Source organism: Triturus cristatus, chromosome 12, assembly GCF_964204655.1.
Source record: "Triturus cristatus chromosome 12, aTriCri1.1, whole genome shotgun sequence".
Taxonomy (NCBI): domain Eukaryota; kingdom Metazoa; phylum Chordata; class Amphibia; order Caudata; family Salamandridae; genus Triturus; species Triturus cristatus.
Window position 1 is genome coordinate 135563840 of NC_140595.1, and position 15350 is coordinate 135579189.

The 15350-nt window shown below is 44.0% G+C and overlaps 1 protein-coding gene across 3 annotated transcripts in view; it reads right to left on the reverse strand.

Annotated features, from left to right (window-relative positions):
• SEMA4A (semaphorin 4A) overlaps positions 1–15350 on the reverse strand; it is a 283525-nt gene that overhangs the window by 92289 nt on the left and 175886 nt on the right. For all 3 annotated transcript variants that reach the window (XM_085638559.1, XM_085638558.1, XM_085638557.1), the window contains exon 2: positions 5658–5790. In XM_085638559.1, coding sequence (XP_085494685.1) covers positions 5658–5745 — 88 coding nt within the window. In that variant the 5' untranslated portion in view covers positions 5746–5790. The remainder of the gene's footprint in view (positions 1–5657; positions 5791–15350) is intronic.

Sequence of the window (15350 nt, forward strand, 5' to 3'; positions counted from 1 at the left end):
AAAGATGCACCAGCACAACATTGGACCAAAACCAAACACTCCAGTTACCAGTGGGGTTGTGCGCTTTTCAAATCAAGCACTTTATTTGCAGCTCTCCAGTAGCATAGCTATAGTTAGATCAGCCGGTGGAGAATTGAAGGCATGGAGATCCATTTTTATTGCTGGTATTTGAAGCTATACCACCATTGCTACATCACTGTGGCCCTTTCTGTTGCTTCGAGGCATTTTTACCATCTCAGATGTGTAAGTGGTGGAGAAGGTTCAGTGGACTCATATCACCCACCTCCATGCCCTTAAATCCTGAGATGGACCAAGAGACCATCTGGCTGTGGGTCCCTATCATGGCTGACACAGCCCTGTATCCTAAGACATCAAAGAAGGACAAGCACCTCTTGTGTCAAACCAAGACCAAGAATATGCAAGGCTGAATAAGAAGATGCACAAACAACCAAGAAATAGAGGCCTAAACACAGGCGGATGCTTCTGAACTGCAGGCGAACGACGGTGGTGGGGACCAGTTAGGCACATGTCAGGCAGATCCTAATATTCTCCTCACTCTGACATGTCACTGACTCAGCTCCAGTCGTAAAAGCATTAAACAGCACTGATCTATCAATTCCAAAGATACTATCATGATCAGGCAGTATTTTATGGGTGCAAATTGCACACCCATAACTTGCTTGTGTGTAGGGCCCACACATTAATGGGTGCTCAATTTGCATCCAGTTATGTGGCATTGGGGTCTACTACACACAGCGCACAAGTAATTATAACATTCTTGCATTTTCAAACAGCACATATGCGCCACTTGCACCTAGTTTCCTCAGCTGCAAATCGCAGGAACAAACACCTGTGTTTTGACACCTACCTTAATCGCCTTTTAATCACAGCAAGGTGCTTGCTCCCTAAAAATGATTGTTATCGAGCCCAAATGTGTAACATTTTGCTAAAGGCCAACTGTTGTCTGTAGGACACTGCTACATCTGGAACTTGGTTCCATGATCATTTTTGACTAGGCTTAATCAGACTTGGAGAGTCAACAGAGCAAAACCAGGAGGAGCTCCCATTCTATCCGCTGTTGGTCATGTGACAGATCGTACTTACAAACCCCTACACCACTTTGTACCGGTCACTTCCAAACAGGGTGACCAGTGAGCACCTCACGGCAAGTTATTACAGACAGTGTCTCTAGCCCTGATCTGTTCACACACAAATCATTGATTTCAGATGTGTTAGTTTAATTAATTCAGTTGAAGCAAAACAGGACTACAACACCCAGAATGCATTAGGCTATCACACAAAAGCCAAGGACTGGAAACAGTGTTGATAATGATCTGGAGGAAAGTGGTCACTCTACCTCCAAAACACCTGTGGAATGCCATGGTCCACACCTAGCAGGTGGACTCAGAACACATTGGATAACTCCCACCCTTGTGTGTGGTGGTGTCACTCTAAGAAAGTATTTCCTGTAGACCATGTTTGAGGTACGATTTTCCTCTTTTCAACAATGTGTTAAAACCAGCATCACAGCCATTCTCAGTATTTTTATCTATTTAAGGGTCTTTTAGGAGACATTGACATGGGGATTATAATGTCATGTCTACATTTTTTAGAATGGATAACTTGAATAACAAACATGTAAGTCAGGTTATAGGTCGAATACTCCCGAACTATGCTTTCCATGTCTGAGAAGCTAAATTCAATGGTGAGGAACGAGGCCAGAATTGTATTATGTAGTATGATACATTTGAGAGGGTTTTGATGGAGGCTCAGTATTTCCATGGTTACAGTGTGCTGTACATTTAAGTTATTTTGTGACTGGGTTTTCTGGATCGATGGGGTGGGCAGGCCGCAGTCATAAAGGGATGTCTACTGAGGGGTGTCCTTAGTCTATGGGGGCGTAGCAGAAATTGACAAAACAGAACTGTTTTCACATCCCTCCTAATCTGGAGGAGTGAGGAAAGGGCTGAGGTTGGAGGGACAGGCTATAAATTGTCTAGGAGTGCATGGGGTGTGTCAGGGCCATTTGGTGCACAGTCTGCTCTTCCTTACCCAAGCAGCAGCTCCACCCGGGCAGCCCTGCGACTTGTTGCATTGGGAAGCCGGGCAGGAGATGGTCGTGGAGACAGGACTGGGAAATGCAGTAGAGTAGAATCAGGGGCTGGTATGATAGGTCCATGTGTGGGCCTGTTTTATGGTCTGTTTTTACAGTTGATTTCACTATAATTACCACAAGATTGCAGGGAGCAAGCACAAATGTTGCAATCTGGCATACCTTGTAAAGCACCTGTACACTGTGTCTATATGTTGACAACTACACTAATTTGCAAATGTGGCCGACTTTTTAGGTTTCTGATTCGCTAATGGGGGGCACTTTTATTTTGGCACCCAGGCATATTTTCTGTCTGCGTCCAAACCTGAACTGTTGGGTCTTTTAATCAGATATGCACATTTTTGCTCTGGTATGTGTGTCAGAGATGGCTTGTTTCTGTAGTTTTTGGTTCTGATTGTGTTTTGTGAATGGAGTGTTGCATCAATTAGGGTGGGAGTAGTCCAATGGGTGTTAATTCCTATCACTAGTTTCTTGGGCTGGCACTATCTCCATTGTCCAGGTGAAAAATCCCAGGTTTGTTTTTATATGTATTCATAGATGTTTTCCATTAATTTGGGTGTTGTGGTGTTTACACAGAGTGTGTTGTTTCTATGTTTATTTCTACTAGTCGAGGGCTTCCTAACCATGTTTGACTTTGCCAGGCTCGGCTTGCGCAGTCAGGATATTTGGTTTGCTTGAAAGTTCAACAGGATTTGAACCCACTGATGCGCTGTGAGTTTTTCCTTAACATTCGAGTTTCCTCTCTACGCAATGTCATGCTCTCAGCTTATGCCCATTTTTATAACAAACATTTTTGTAGCGTCAGAGGTGGGTCTGGGGAGGACTTCCAAGCTATCATACATGCCAACATTTCAGAAGAGGAAAGTGGGAGATTTAAAAAAAAAAATTAATAATAAATAACCGGGAGAATATATTTCTCCAATTGACTTCTATTGAAGGAGAGGCCATTTCAGGCGGCAGACAAAATGAAGTCTTTTTTTGTTTAAAAAATCGGGAGTCTCCCGCCTGAATTGGGTCTATTGCACGTATGGGCTATGAACAGATATCCGTAGGCCGGTACAACCAGATCTAAGAATCTTGTGCTTGCCTTTCCAGCTTTGGGGCTTGCGAAGCGACGCAATGAATATGCCTATGGGCTTCCCAAGTGTTCCCTTTCGGTTGTGGCTTCTAATTGCCCCCACTCCACCCTTCCAGTCCCCAGGCCCCATTCATGCGCCCCATATTCTGTTTTTTCTGAAGAAATGATTACATGAGAGGTAAAGAGTCCTGTAGCTGGATCTTAAAAGGGCCGAAAGAAAAGTGACACATTTTATCCAATAGTGTGCAAATGTTTGGAAATAACCAGACTCCCAATTTTTACAAATCACTGAAATGTAGTTATAAAAAAACGACTAAACTCAAAGAAAGAATAAACAAATTAGAAAAAAACAGACAACAGACATAACAAGCATTGGCATAGCCAATAGGTCTCGCCTTTGGGACCTTATAAGTGTTTAGCCATGCAACAGTTGCATAACTAAACACTTATAAGGTCCCAAAAGCGAGACCTATTGGCTATGCCAATGCTTGTTTTAACTGCTGCAATCTATTGAAGCCTCAAGGAGAACATCAAAACGGCCGCGAAAGTGATCGTGATCAAACATCAAAGGGGCCGCGAAAGTGAAAGTAATCGCGGTAAAGCGCGACGGGCGCGCACATGCACTGTAGCTCTAGGCTGGCCTGGTAGCACTTTTTGGAGCCCTCACAAAATGTCTCGCCAGACCAGCGCATGCGCTGGGTCAGGCGTGACCTAAAAATTTGCTTCGCCTCACATGTCCATACATGTCCGTACATACAACTACACAAAAATATATTGCATGCAGCAATGCCACCCAAGCCAACTTTTGAGTTAAGTTATGAATGATTTCAAAGGCAAACTTTTTACAAGAACCCAGTGAATGGAGATACAATGTGTCACAAAATTCAGAATTAGGTACCTCAGCATTTTTCCTAGCAAGCATTGTATTTGCATTGGATTTTGCACATTTTTCTGGAATAAATAGGTTGTGTTTCGGAAAGAAATTCACTCTAGTTTCAATTTTCATTACATAACATATATTAAGTGTGCACAAAATACAGCATGCAGAGGTGTGTGCACTGTTTGAGAGTAGAATTCTAGCAGGACAGAAGTTTTTCCATTTAGTTACTGTAAATTTAGTCATTGTGATTATATTCGCATACGTGTATTTTTATAGCCATAGTTTCTAATTGTAAACATCTGTGAGATCTGGGAAGGAGTGATCTTTAGGATGCTGAATTCACCTTCATGGAAGCTGGGGTTGACATGAAAGCCAACACCATTTTTTTTTTTGGGACAGAGTCTGCCACATACCAGACAATACATTTACGTGGCATCATTTTGCATTACGCCACTGATCCAAGCCAAATTTCAGGGCGTTTTCACAAGTTAAGATTTAAAGGGCTCTAAATAGAACACATTTAAACATTAAGTGGTTATCATGAACTCTACACATGATGGTCTGAACTGACCTGAGCTCTATTCCTGCCTTCTCTACCTACAGAAGAGCTGGAACCATTTCCAGATTAGACGTGCTGCTGCCAATGTTACATCGCTGAAGTCATAGGGATTGCGAAAAATTCAAGCGTCACAGAAAGAGAAAGTGTAACAAATGCACCACACCCATTCAGTTGCAGAATGCTAAGGGTGTGGTATAAAGCCAGTGGTGTATTTTGGAGCTCACTGATGCAAAAATATTACTAAATCATGGCGTGGTAGCACACTGTCATTAACAAAGGGCACATTTTCCATTTAAATTGGCACTTAATCTGCACAGCTATACAGGTTTACTGATAAAACTATATAGAGCACCAAAAATGCGTGTACATTGTTTTTCAGTGAATAGTTTTTACACATCACGAAGTAAAGTGTCTTGATTGTTTTCATCCTATCAATATCCTTTTTTTTAATCACACTACAGTATTACAAAAAAATGTGCTTCATATGTCCTTTCCTAACTGCTAATATTTTTCAAAGATTTGTACAGAGCATCATTTCATGTATTTCAATTTGTCATGTGTTAAATAAAACCGATATCTTGCAGCCTTTTATTCCCCACATTCTGCACCCCTGAGGATTGTCTCACAGTTCACTTTTCAAAATCCTTTCAATATGAAGTCAGAGGCAAAAAGTAAACACCAGTCTCCATGTTAAAAGAATAAGCTGCAATTTGTCAGACACTGCCAGACGTTTTGACCTCTACCTTTGTACACACAGCAACTGTGACAAGATAGAAACAACATTTAAAGGCGTCTTCATTGCTTATTCGACTTCTGAACTTGAGCAAGATACTTCTACAGCACCCCATGCACCCCTTCTTCCAGCGCCTACGTCTACTACATTAAAACAGTGTGATCCTCGTCAAACCACTATAGCTCATTAGCTCCCTTATCGTCAGACATCCGGAGCACTCCGAAGCAGGCTTAATCCGTATACTAACCAGAGCGTAGAAATTCCATTAAGATTAGAATAATCCTTTTCACTCACCCCAGAGGAAGGTGATTCGAGGAATGAGGTCAGCGCAGAGGAGGGCAGGTAGCACGCACCACAGGAGGCACTTGGCAGCAGCAGGCATGGTGTGGTGTCTGGAGGGCTCAACTAGTCACTGGAGCTGCGAAGTCTGGAGAGAAAGAGAGGAAGCAAACACGGTTAGTTCACCGCCCGCGAGCAGACCGCAGCTGCAGATGGCACACGGCTCCAGCCACTGGCCCCCGAAGAGCGCGCGCGCGACCTGCCAATCATACGTCCAACGGCACTTCCGCTCCATTATTTATATCACCCCCACCAGCGCGTGCTTAGAGCCTGGATCCTGTCTGCAAACTGTACAGAGCACACAAACAGCATTATGTCCCACGTGACCTGCCTAGGGGTGCGAGGCAGGCCCCTGCGGTTCCTGCGGCGTAGCGGGCCCTTCCTTTTCAGGAAGGGCCCAGTTAGGCCAGTGAGTATCTGAGAGGCTCGAGGTCCCCACCACATTGTGGAGGAGGGGGTCATCATTTTGTGTTGCGTCTCTGGGAGTCCTCTCAAGCAATGAATATCAGCCATAAGCCCGAGTAATTTAATAGATTTCCCTGCTGCAATTGTGCAGCAGTTTTTACTGGGTTACATCCACAGTACTGGTGCAATTTTGGAGAAAGCACTGGTGGAAAATGCATGCGATTAAACAGTATTTCTGTCATAAAAAGACCAAAGCAAATCAGGGAAGATGACAAAACGTATGATATTTATAGCATACAATTTAGGTTGGATTATTTTTGACATCTAAATATTAGTTGTTATTTAAAGCTCAACTGAATAGCTCCCATTTTCTGGATGTATAAAGGATTAGTCAGTCTTGTCCAGTTTTGAACCTGTGACCCAAAAACCGAAAGTAAATTGCTGAAGTGGACTCTCAGTCCACTTATTCTAAGTTGTGCACACAAAATGGTGCCAGGGTCACAGTCTCATTCTCTCATCCCTACAGCGGGTCACCTCCCAAAACAGTCAGCAGGACAGACTCCCGACCCCATCTTCTCTACCAGCAACAACATCCTCATCAGCCATACCTCCGAGCCACCTTGGACAGACCACCACTGTGTCATCTTCTCCTTCACCAAACCCCCGTACACCAACACACCCACCGCTACCCTCACAGAAGTTGGAACAAGGTCACAGAACAATAGCTCACCACCGCCCTCAGCAAAACCCCACCACTGACCCAGGAAAACCAATCAGCCTTCAAAACCGTAGTCACCGCACACCACCACCTCATCAGAACAACAAAGAAAGCAGCCCTATGAGAAAGGATCAACGCACTCAATAACAAAGAGCTTTTCACTGTGGTCAAAGAATTCGCCAAAACCAGCACAGAGACGGCAGCCATCCCCCCCTCCCGAGACCTCTGCAACAACCTTGGCACCTTCTCCACCACAAGATTTAAGGAGATCTACGACAGCTTCAACAGCTGCAATATCCAAGACCCTCACACCCCCCCACAACCACCGCACCCAACAACACCGGAGCCCAGCAGATCCTGCTCAGCTGGACTCCCCTCACCACTAACAACACCCTCAAAATCATGATGAGCATCCACTCCGGAGCACCCTTGGACCGCAGCCCTCACCGCATCTTCAACAAAGCCGGCACCACCATCACCCCCATATACTGCCACACCATCAACTGTTCCATCATGTCCACCACCTTCCCGGAAGTCTGGAAGCACGCAGAGATCAACCCCTTGCAGAAGAAGCCCTCTGCCGACCCAACGGACCTGAAGAACTTCAGACCCATCTCCCTGCTCCCCTTCCCAGCCAAGGTCATTGAGAAGGCCATCAACGCCCAACTTTCTGAGTTCGTTGAAGCGAACCACATCCTGGACCTCTCCCAATCCGGCTTCCAAAGCAACCACAGCACCGAGACAGCCATCCTTGCCGCCACAGACGACGTCCACACCCTCCTCGACTGAGGCGAAACTGCAGCCCTCATCCTCCTGGACCTCTCGGCCGTCTTTAACACAGTCTCGCACCGCACCTATGCACAAGACTCCATGACGCCGGCATCCGCGACAAAGCCCTGGAATGGATCCACTCCTTCCTCACCGGCCGAACACAGAGAGTCAGACAACCTCTGTTCCACTCTGACCCACAGAGAACAGCTCCAGAGTGCCTCAGGGCTCCTCCCTTAGCCCCACTCTCTTCAACATCTACATTGCCCCGCTCGCAGCCATCGTCAGGAACCATGGCCTCAACATTGTCTCCTACGCCGACGATGCCTAACTGATCCTCTTCCTCACCAAGGAACCCACAGTCGCCACAATCAAATTCCATGAAGGGATGAAGGCTGTTGCTACTTGGGTGAAGGACAGCTGCCTCAAGATCAACTCTGAGAAGACCAAAGTCCTCATCCTAGGCTCCACCCCCTCTGCCTGGGATGACTCCTGGTTGCCCGCAGATCTTGGATCTCACCCACACCCACAGACCAAGCACTCCACGCTCACCATGAACCACCAGACCAACACCGTCTCATCATCCTGCTTCCTCATGTTACGCCTGCTCTGAAAGATCTTCAAGTGGATCTCCACCAAGTCCAGAAAGACAGCCACCCATGCACTCATCAGCAGCAGAGTCGACTACAGCACACACTCTACACCTGCATCACCCAGAGACTCCTCAAGAAACAGCAGAACATTCAGAACTTCTCCGCCAGACTCATCCTCAATACCCCACACCGCAGTCACATCACCAGCCACCTGAGAAACGTCCACTGGCTCCCAGTCAACAAAAGAATCACCTTCAAGCTCCTCACACAGGCCTACAGAGCCCTACACGAGGCGGGACCTGCGTACCTTAACCACTGCGTCTCATTCCACGCACCCACCAGAGACCTCTGCTCCACCCATCTGGCCTTGGCCACCGTCCCACGTATCCGCAAGACCACAGCTGGAGGAAGGTCCTTCTTCTACCTCACAGCAAAGACCTGGAACACCCTGCCTCTCCATCTCAGGAAATCACAGTCACTGCCTCAATTCAGGAAGGACCTCAAGACCTGGCTCTTTGAATCAACCACAGTGCCTTGGGCGGATCAGCACCCCCGCCACTCATCTCGCCCAAGCACCTTGAAACCGTTACGGGTGAGTAGTCACGCTTTGCAAGTCACCTGATTAATTGACCTTCATTCTCGCTGATACCACTCACCGAGTCCAACCAGTAAGGAATCTCAGAGTTTGGGCCAGAGTCAAGGACAATCATCACTCTTAAAGTTGGATTTAACATTTATTATGTTATGTCAAGCCTCCAAGATGACTGAGAGGGCTCGAGCAGTAAAATTTGAGATTATCGACCATTTGACTGACCTTGCCCCCGCACTGGAAGTCTTTCAGTTGCACTTGCCTCACAGATAATGGCAAGATACCCATAGGCCAGACCACCTCTCTCGCTTAGGAATAGTGATTTGGAAACTGCCTTCCGAAGCTTGCCATGAGATCTACATTAGACTGGCAGGTCATAGGTTTGAATCATAAAAGGGCTTACTCAGCATCTTATCCTTCTGAGGTTGATTAAATTAGTACCAGTGACTCACCTCCTGCCCCTTGAGCTTCTACACCAAAGACAATTTGTGGTATGCATTATATACATCGTCAACACTCAAGCACTCAAAATTGCGTCTGAAAATGGACTGAACAGCAAAACTCTTTTCTTGCCTGGTATCTGAGATGAACCCCTCCATAAACAGGAGGTCAAGAAGGTTTATTGTAATAGGCATTTCCGTTGAGAGAAGTGGTCCATTAAATCCTTGCATTCTTGTTTTTATTCCACTTCAGAAGCCCCCTGGAGATTGACTTTTGACAATTAAATTTACATTAGCGAAGCTTTTCGAGAACTTTAGCACTTTGCTCTCCAAACAACCACTCATGGCTAACCCATATAGACATATATTAGTCAGGAAGATAGCTCAGTGTGTTTTGCGGCCACTTCAGAGATCTTTGTCTTTAACCAGCAGGCAAAATGCACAGATTTAGAAGGAATCACTCCGTCTTTCATTTACACCAGGTTGATGAAATTTGAACGATTACTTTGGGCAATACATCAACCTATTACTTGAAAAAACAATTCTCTTTTGAATTCACTTTATATAAATGGCCAATGAAAGCATGCCTCAGGACTATGTGGTTTTCTTGCAACATTGTGAAATCTGAAAAATAAATAAAAAGCTAACAATGTATTTACATGCCTAGTGGTGTGTTTTTGTATGCGCTTTGTTATTTCTAATGCCATTGTTAGTGTGATAGCAGGAAGAATTTTGAGATCTCTCTCTTGACTTCAGAGATCTCTGCAGAACCTTTTGTTAACAAATCTTTAAAATATATATAGAGTGGGCTTTAGCTCCTCCTAAAGCAGTATTTCTCTCTCATCTCATGCTATTAGCTGTTTGGAGAGCTATCACTGCAATGCCGGAGGGATGTGTTACATATCAAAAGTTCTCTGAATGATGGAGCATTGAATGCTTTATCTCATGGAAGCATGGTATGCAGAAAGCAATCTTCCTTCTTTTTTCACTGCATCAGCCTTTTTTTAATGTTTTACTCAAGACTCAAAATGCAAGCCAGACCTACTGGGTTTGTCAATGCTTGATTTTCATGACTATCTCCTTTCCTTTCTTTCTTTGTTAACCCTGTACTGAGTGTACTTCTTTGGATGTTGAAAGTCTTTACCCCACATCACAGAAGCAAAGGGATCACCCAAGAGCCAAAGAGAATGTGAACTGAAAGTGTTTTGACAGGAAAAGCTAAGATTCCTGGTGAGATGTTTCAGACCTACCTGCCAACTCACACGGTGCAGCCGTGTGCCACATGATATTGTCTCCCTTCACACGGTCACCCATTTAAGAGCCGCAATCATGCAATGACATTATGGTGATTTGCGCCGAGTGCTGTGAGGAGAGGCACTCCACAACCTCGCCTGGGCACGGGAGGAAGTGTTAGAAACCTTTGCTTTTGTTTTTAGGGAGAGTAGGTGTGTCTCTTCCTGACAAGCAGATTCGAAGTCCTGCCCCCTCGCCATGGTCCCGCCTCCTCCAATGAACCTCCATTGCTGCTTAAGTAGTGAGGGGTTCAAAGCCACGCCTCCTCTGCAAGGCCCACTCAATGTCCCCCCCCTCCTCTCTCCATGGACTCATATTGTGAAAAATGGCAGATTTGAGGTTTTTATGTACCATATCAAGAGGTTTATGGAGCACCTAGCAGTATCACGGATATATGCTCCTTACCGACAGGATGTGAGGAATTTAATTTGAGGAGAGCCTCTTTAAGCCTAGCTGGCTTAGTCGAGCACTGAAAGCTTAGCTTATTGGAGGTGGAGTGATGGTTGAGTGAGCTAAAGTATACTGTTGGGGTTACACACAATTATGAACATCAATCCACTATGAAAAACAAACAATAGTTTCTTAAACCCCTCAGATTTATAAGCTAGGTTCACAGTATTCCAGAGAAAGCCCAGGACCAACAGGAAAACCCCACTCCAAACAAGCATTTGCAATGCAATCGGTCTCGCGTTTGGGACCGTATATGTATTTAGCTATGCAGCACATTAGCCTGGGTGCTGAAACATCTACTGTTCTTTAACATGGAGGGAAAGTAAGCACTAAACTGCGTGACATGCCAGGTATGAGAACACATGGAGAGAAATATTGCCTTTCAGCAGGAAAAGGTATAGTCCAAAGCTCTGTTTTTTTTATACAAAATCAGGGTCTTCGGTGGTCATATCAGTGTAGATACAAGATTTGAAAAAAATATTATTGTCTACAGGTGCTCGTGGAAGACAATTTCTATGGACTGGAATCTAGATAATGCTAAAGTGATTCTGGTATTTTACTGACCTCTGCTGGTCGTTTTCTATCAAGACAGTTAAATAAGAGGCAGTTGAACAGAAAAAATGTCCCTAAGCGGAAGCAGACAAGTCCTAGGGCTGATCTCCAGAGCCCACAAAGCACATACACATATAAGTATATACTAAAGTATATACAAGAGGTCTCGAATGCTCGACCTAAAAATCACAACACTCCTAGACTGGGCAAGCATCCGGTGGCGGACAAGAAAAAATTAACACATGCAAATCAGCAGACAAAAAGACAACTACAGATGCTAAGGGACTGACACACTTAAAACAGAAGCTGAAGAAACACGCAGTGGAAGCAGGAAGACATCCCTTCTTGTCCAGTCCGTGGGGCAGGAAGTGGTGTGCAGTGTTCCAGCTGTGGACCTGGGAGGAATCCATGTTGCAAGGCCCGAGTGGCACCCGCACAATATGACAATTAAAAAGAATGGAAATTGGAGTCAAGACAGCTCGAATAAAGAAGACACTGACCCGTTATAGAGCAGGAGAAGCCAGGAGGCGCGGAAGACAGGGAGAGTCTGGCCTGGGAAAAGATCCAGTACAATGCAATACAGGACGCAATCACCATATGGAAACCATCGCTGAGTAAAACTCAATTATAATCATAAATAAATTCGAGATAAAAAAACTAAGCCAGAAGTTCTCTAACAAGAGAGTGGAAGCAGACGTGGCGTTCAAGGGAAAGGAATTTAATAGCATTTCAGGAATGCCTCTTAAGGGTCACCACAGTCTGCTGCAGCCCTCAGAACAATAATAAAAAATAAAAAACACAGCTGCAAGAAATCAGAACACAACAAACCATCCTAACACACTGAGGATCCTGGGAACCGCACTGACAGAGACACAGCAGTGGGCCATCAGAGCATGTTCTCGTTCTGATAAGAAAGGAATCTGAAAAAGTCTTTTTGAGCACACTGCACGTTCTTTTGAGGCTCTCTCGACTGAAAAGAGGGAGACGAGGGAAAAGGAGAGACACGTTAAGACAGATAGAGTGAACGAAACGTATACAAATCAAAAATAATTTGAACAAGGGAACCCGCGATTGATTTGTAAAAAATAAGAAACCAAAAAAACACATAAGTGAAGTGTCACAAATTTCTTAGAAGCCTGCATGCAGGTAGCTGAGGTTGCCAAATTCTCAGACTGCCTAGTCTTGATTCCACCTCATGCCTCTTTATTTCCACCACCAACACTTCCTGTCTCTTTAACTCACTCTTCCAGTTTCCTTTCCATGTCCGCTTTCTACATTTATCAGTTTTTCTTATTTTTACCCTCCTTTCTTCCTTTTCTCTCTCGTACTCTGGGTTTAAGTGTGATAAAAAGTTAGTCCTGGGCCTCGAAAACGAGTGTCGGTGCCAACCACCTACAGCCACCAGAACACAAGCATTGTAAGGAATATATGAGCAGGAAGGGAACAGGACTGAAACAGTAGAAGAACTGAAGAAGAAAGCAAGAGGGCAAGCCCTCAGCTCTCATTTTGGGGACCAGTGCTTATTTTTCCTCATCAGACATTTACCGAGAGCAAGAGAGGAAAACACACTTAGGGAAAGATGAGTGAGATACTGGGGCAGGGAGTCTCTGGCTGTGGATTAAAGAGGCATGAGGTGGATTCATGATTACGCAGCCTTGGTATTTGGTACGTCGACAATTAATAGATCCAGCCGCTGACTTCATAGTAGAGCTTTGGTCACCATCACTTATTCTTTTACACATTAAACTCTGACTGGGCTTGGACTAGTAAGAGGCTGATTGATCTCAAAAGAGAAATATAGCTCCTTTGACTTATATAGATGTAAAAGAACATTCTGAATTCTTTAGAATTCAAAACGGTTTCCATAAAAACATTGTTGCTAAGGTGTTGCCCTGAAAGTCCTGTGTGAATTCCAAGTTGCTTACATGCAAAGGCATTCTTACATGCATAATTATAAATGAAGTACATTCTAAGCGCATTTCCCAATTCTATCCACATTCTCGCCCGATACCATCAGCATGCTTTGCCCAATATGTTAGCACACTTTGTTTATTCGTTGTTTTCAGGTTTGTATATTTGTAAACAAAGGACAAAATGGCTGCATGACAAATACAACGCAGGTGCTAATAAAAAGGAAATTACATTGTGTAGAAATAACTACCTCACAGTGCACCAATATCACTGCAAAGTTGTTTTCTTTTTTTATCCCAACTGGAAATTCTTCCCCTAAACCCCAACAAAGTAATTCTTTGCCCTACACCAACGCCAAATGTGGTAGGATCTGGGAATAAATGTAATATCCAGAACCACATATGTTTGTGGTGGCTCACGAATATTCCAGGGCATTCCAGCACTGAAATGCACACTCCATGTTCCTGGATCATGCATACTTATGAGTGGGAGTGACTATTTAAGGTGTTTTGATACATGTTTTGTGACTCTCAAACCTGAATTTACGATCATTCAATGTAGTGCGCATGCTGGTTAGTCCTCATTATAATTATAATTTGTGCATCTATAACTCTCACACCCTCACCCATCACACCCCGGCACTGCATTTCATAAAGCCAGCTGCTTGGGATCTATGAATAGGGAGGCGCAAATATTATCGAATGAGATATAACAAATCAATGGTTGAACAGGGCTTGTTGAAAGACCCTGTAAGTAAGAAAAAATAGATATAATATATCTATATCTATATATTGGTATTTTACCAATCCAAAGCTGTAATACTGTGCCTGGAGTGGTAAAAGGCTTTTGTCATTTTACAGATCGGCATGGACAGCACTGTGCTAGTCCTATGCTTAAAGACTTTGCTGTAGAAATGGCAAAATGCTTTGTCCATTTCTATCTCGGCGTGGATAGCACTGTGTTAATCCCATGCTTAAAGACTTTGATAGAACACAGACATTTGAGGTGAGCAGATCTAGAGTGTCGCTGGTGTTGAGGGTGCTCTATACAGGAGCTGCTTTCCAAATAAACTTGAGAACTACCCAGAGTTCTCTGCTTCTTTTTTGTGTAAAATTTCGACAACTTGTGTCATAAAAGCTAGCAAGCACACAAGCATAAAATACACTAGGACATGGTTTTTTACAACGTGCAGTCTGTAAGATAATTATCATAACCAGGTCCATCGTACAGTGACCACTTAAAACACAGAGGGCCGATTCATAGAACTAATCTAAGATAAAATCCTAAACTTACAACTTTTGGTATTCACAGAAGGCATTTAGTAGCAGTATAGTTAGGACTCCTAACTTTACTACTACTAAATGCCTCTTGCGAATACCGAAAGTCGTGAAGTTAGGATTTTGTCTCAGATTAGTTCTGTGAATCGACCCCTCGGTGTTAGCACCAGTACCAGCTTAGGGTAAGTACAATCCAGTTGTATACCTTGAAGAACTGCCGTAACTGTCTGACATAATCCAATGAAAAACAATTCATTTTACGAGCACATTCTTACAATGAAAGTTGAAATTCATAAAATTTAAAATTACACCAATAAATGAGAGAATTCGCAAGAGAAAATAAAAAGAGCTATCGAAAATATTTCAGTTGTTAAAATGTGCTATGACAATTTATGAGCCTAGCAGTAATGATGTTTGCCCTTTATACCCTCTCGTTTTGAGACTGATGTGGTGACCAGCTATCAGTTATTATACGATAAAGTGCTTGTGCGTTACTTCTAGGGGAATAGAGATCTTAAGTAGAAATGCTTGGTGCCCTAGGTCAGCTATGTCTTAGGGGTCGGTCTACTGTTTACTGCAATCCTCTCTCTCTGGCCTTTCATAATTCTCCACATGTAGCTAAGAAATTTAGCAACCCCACAGCTAAAAGAGG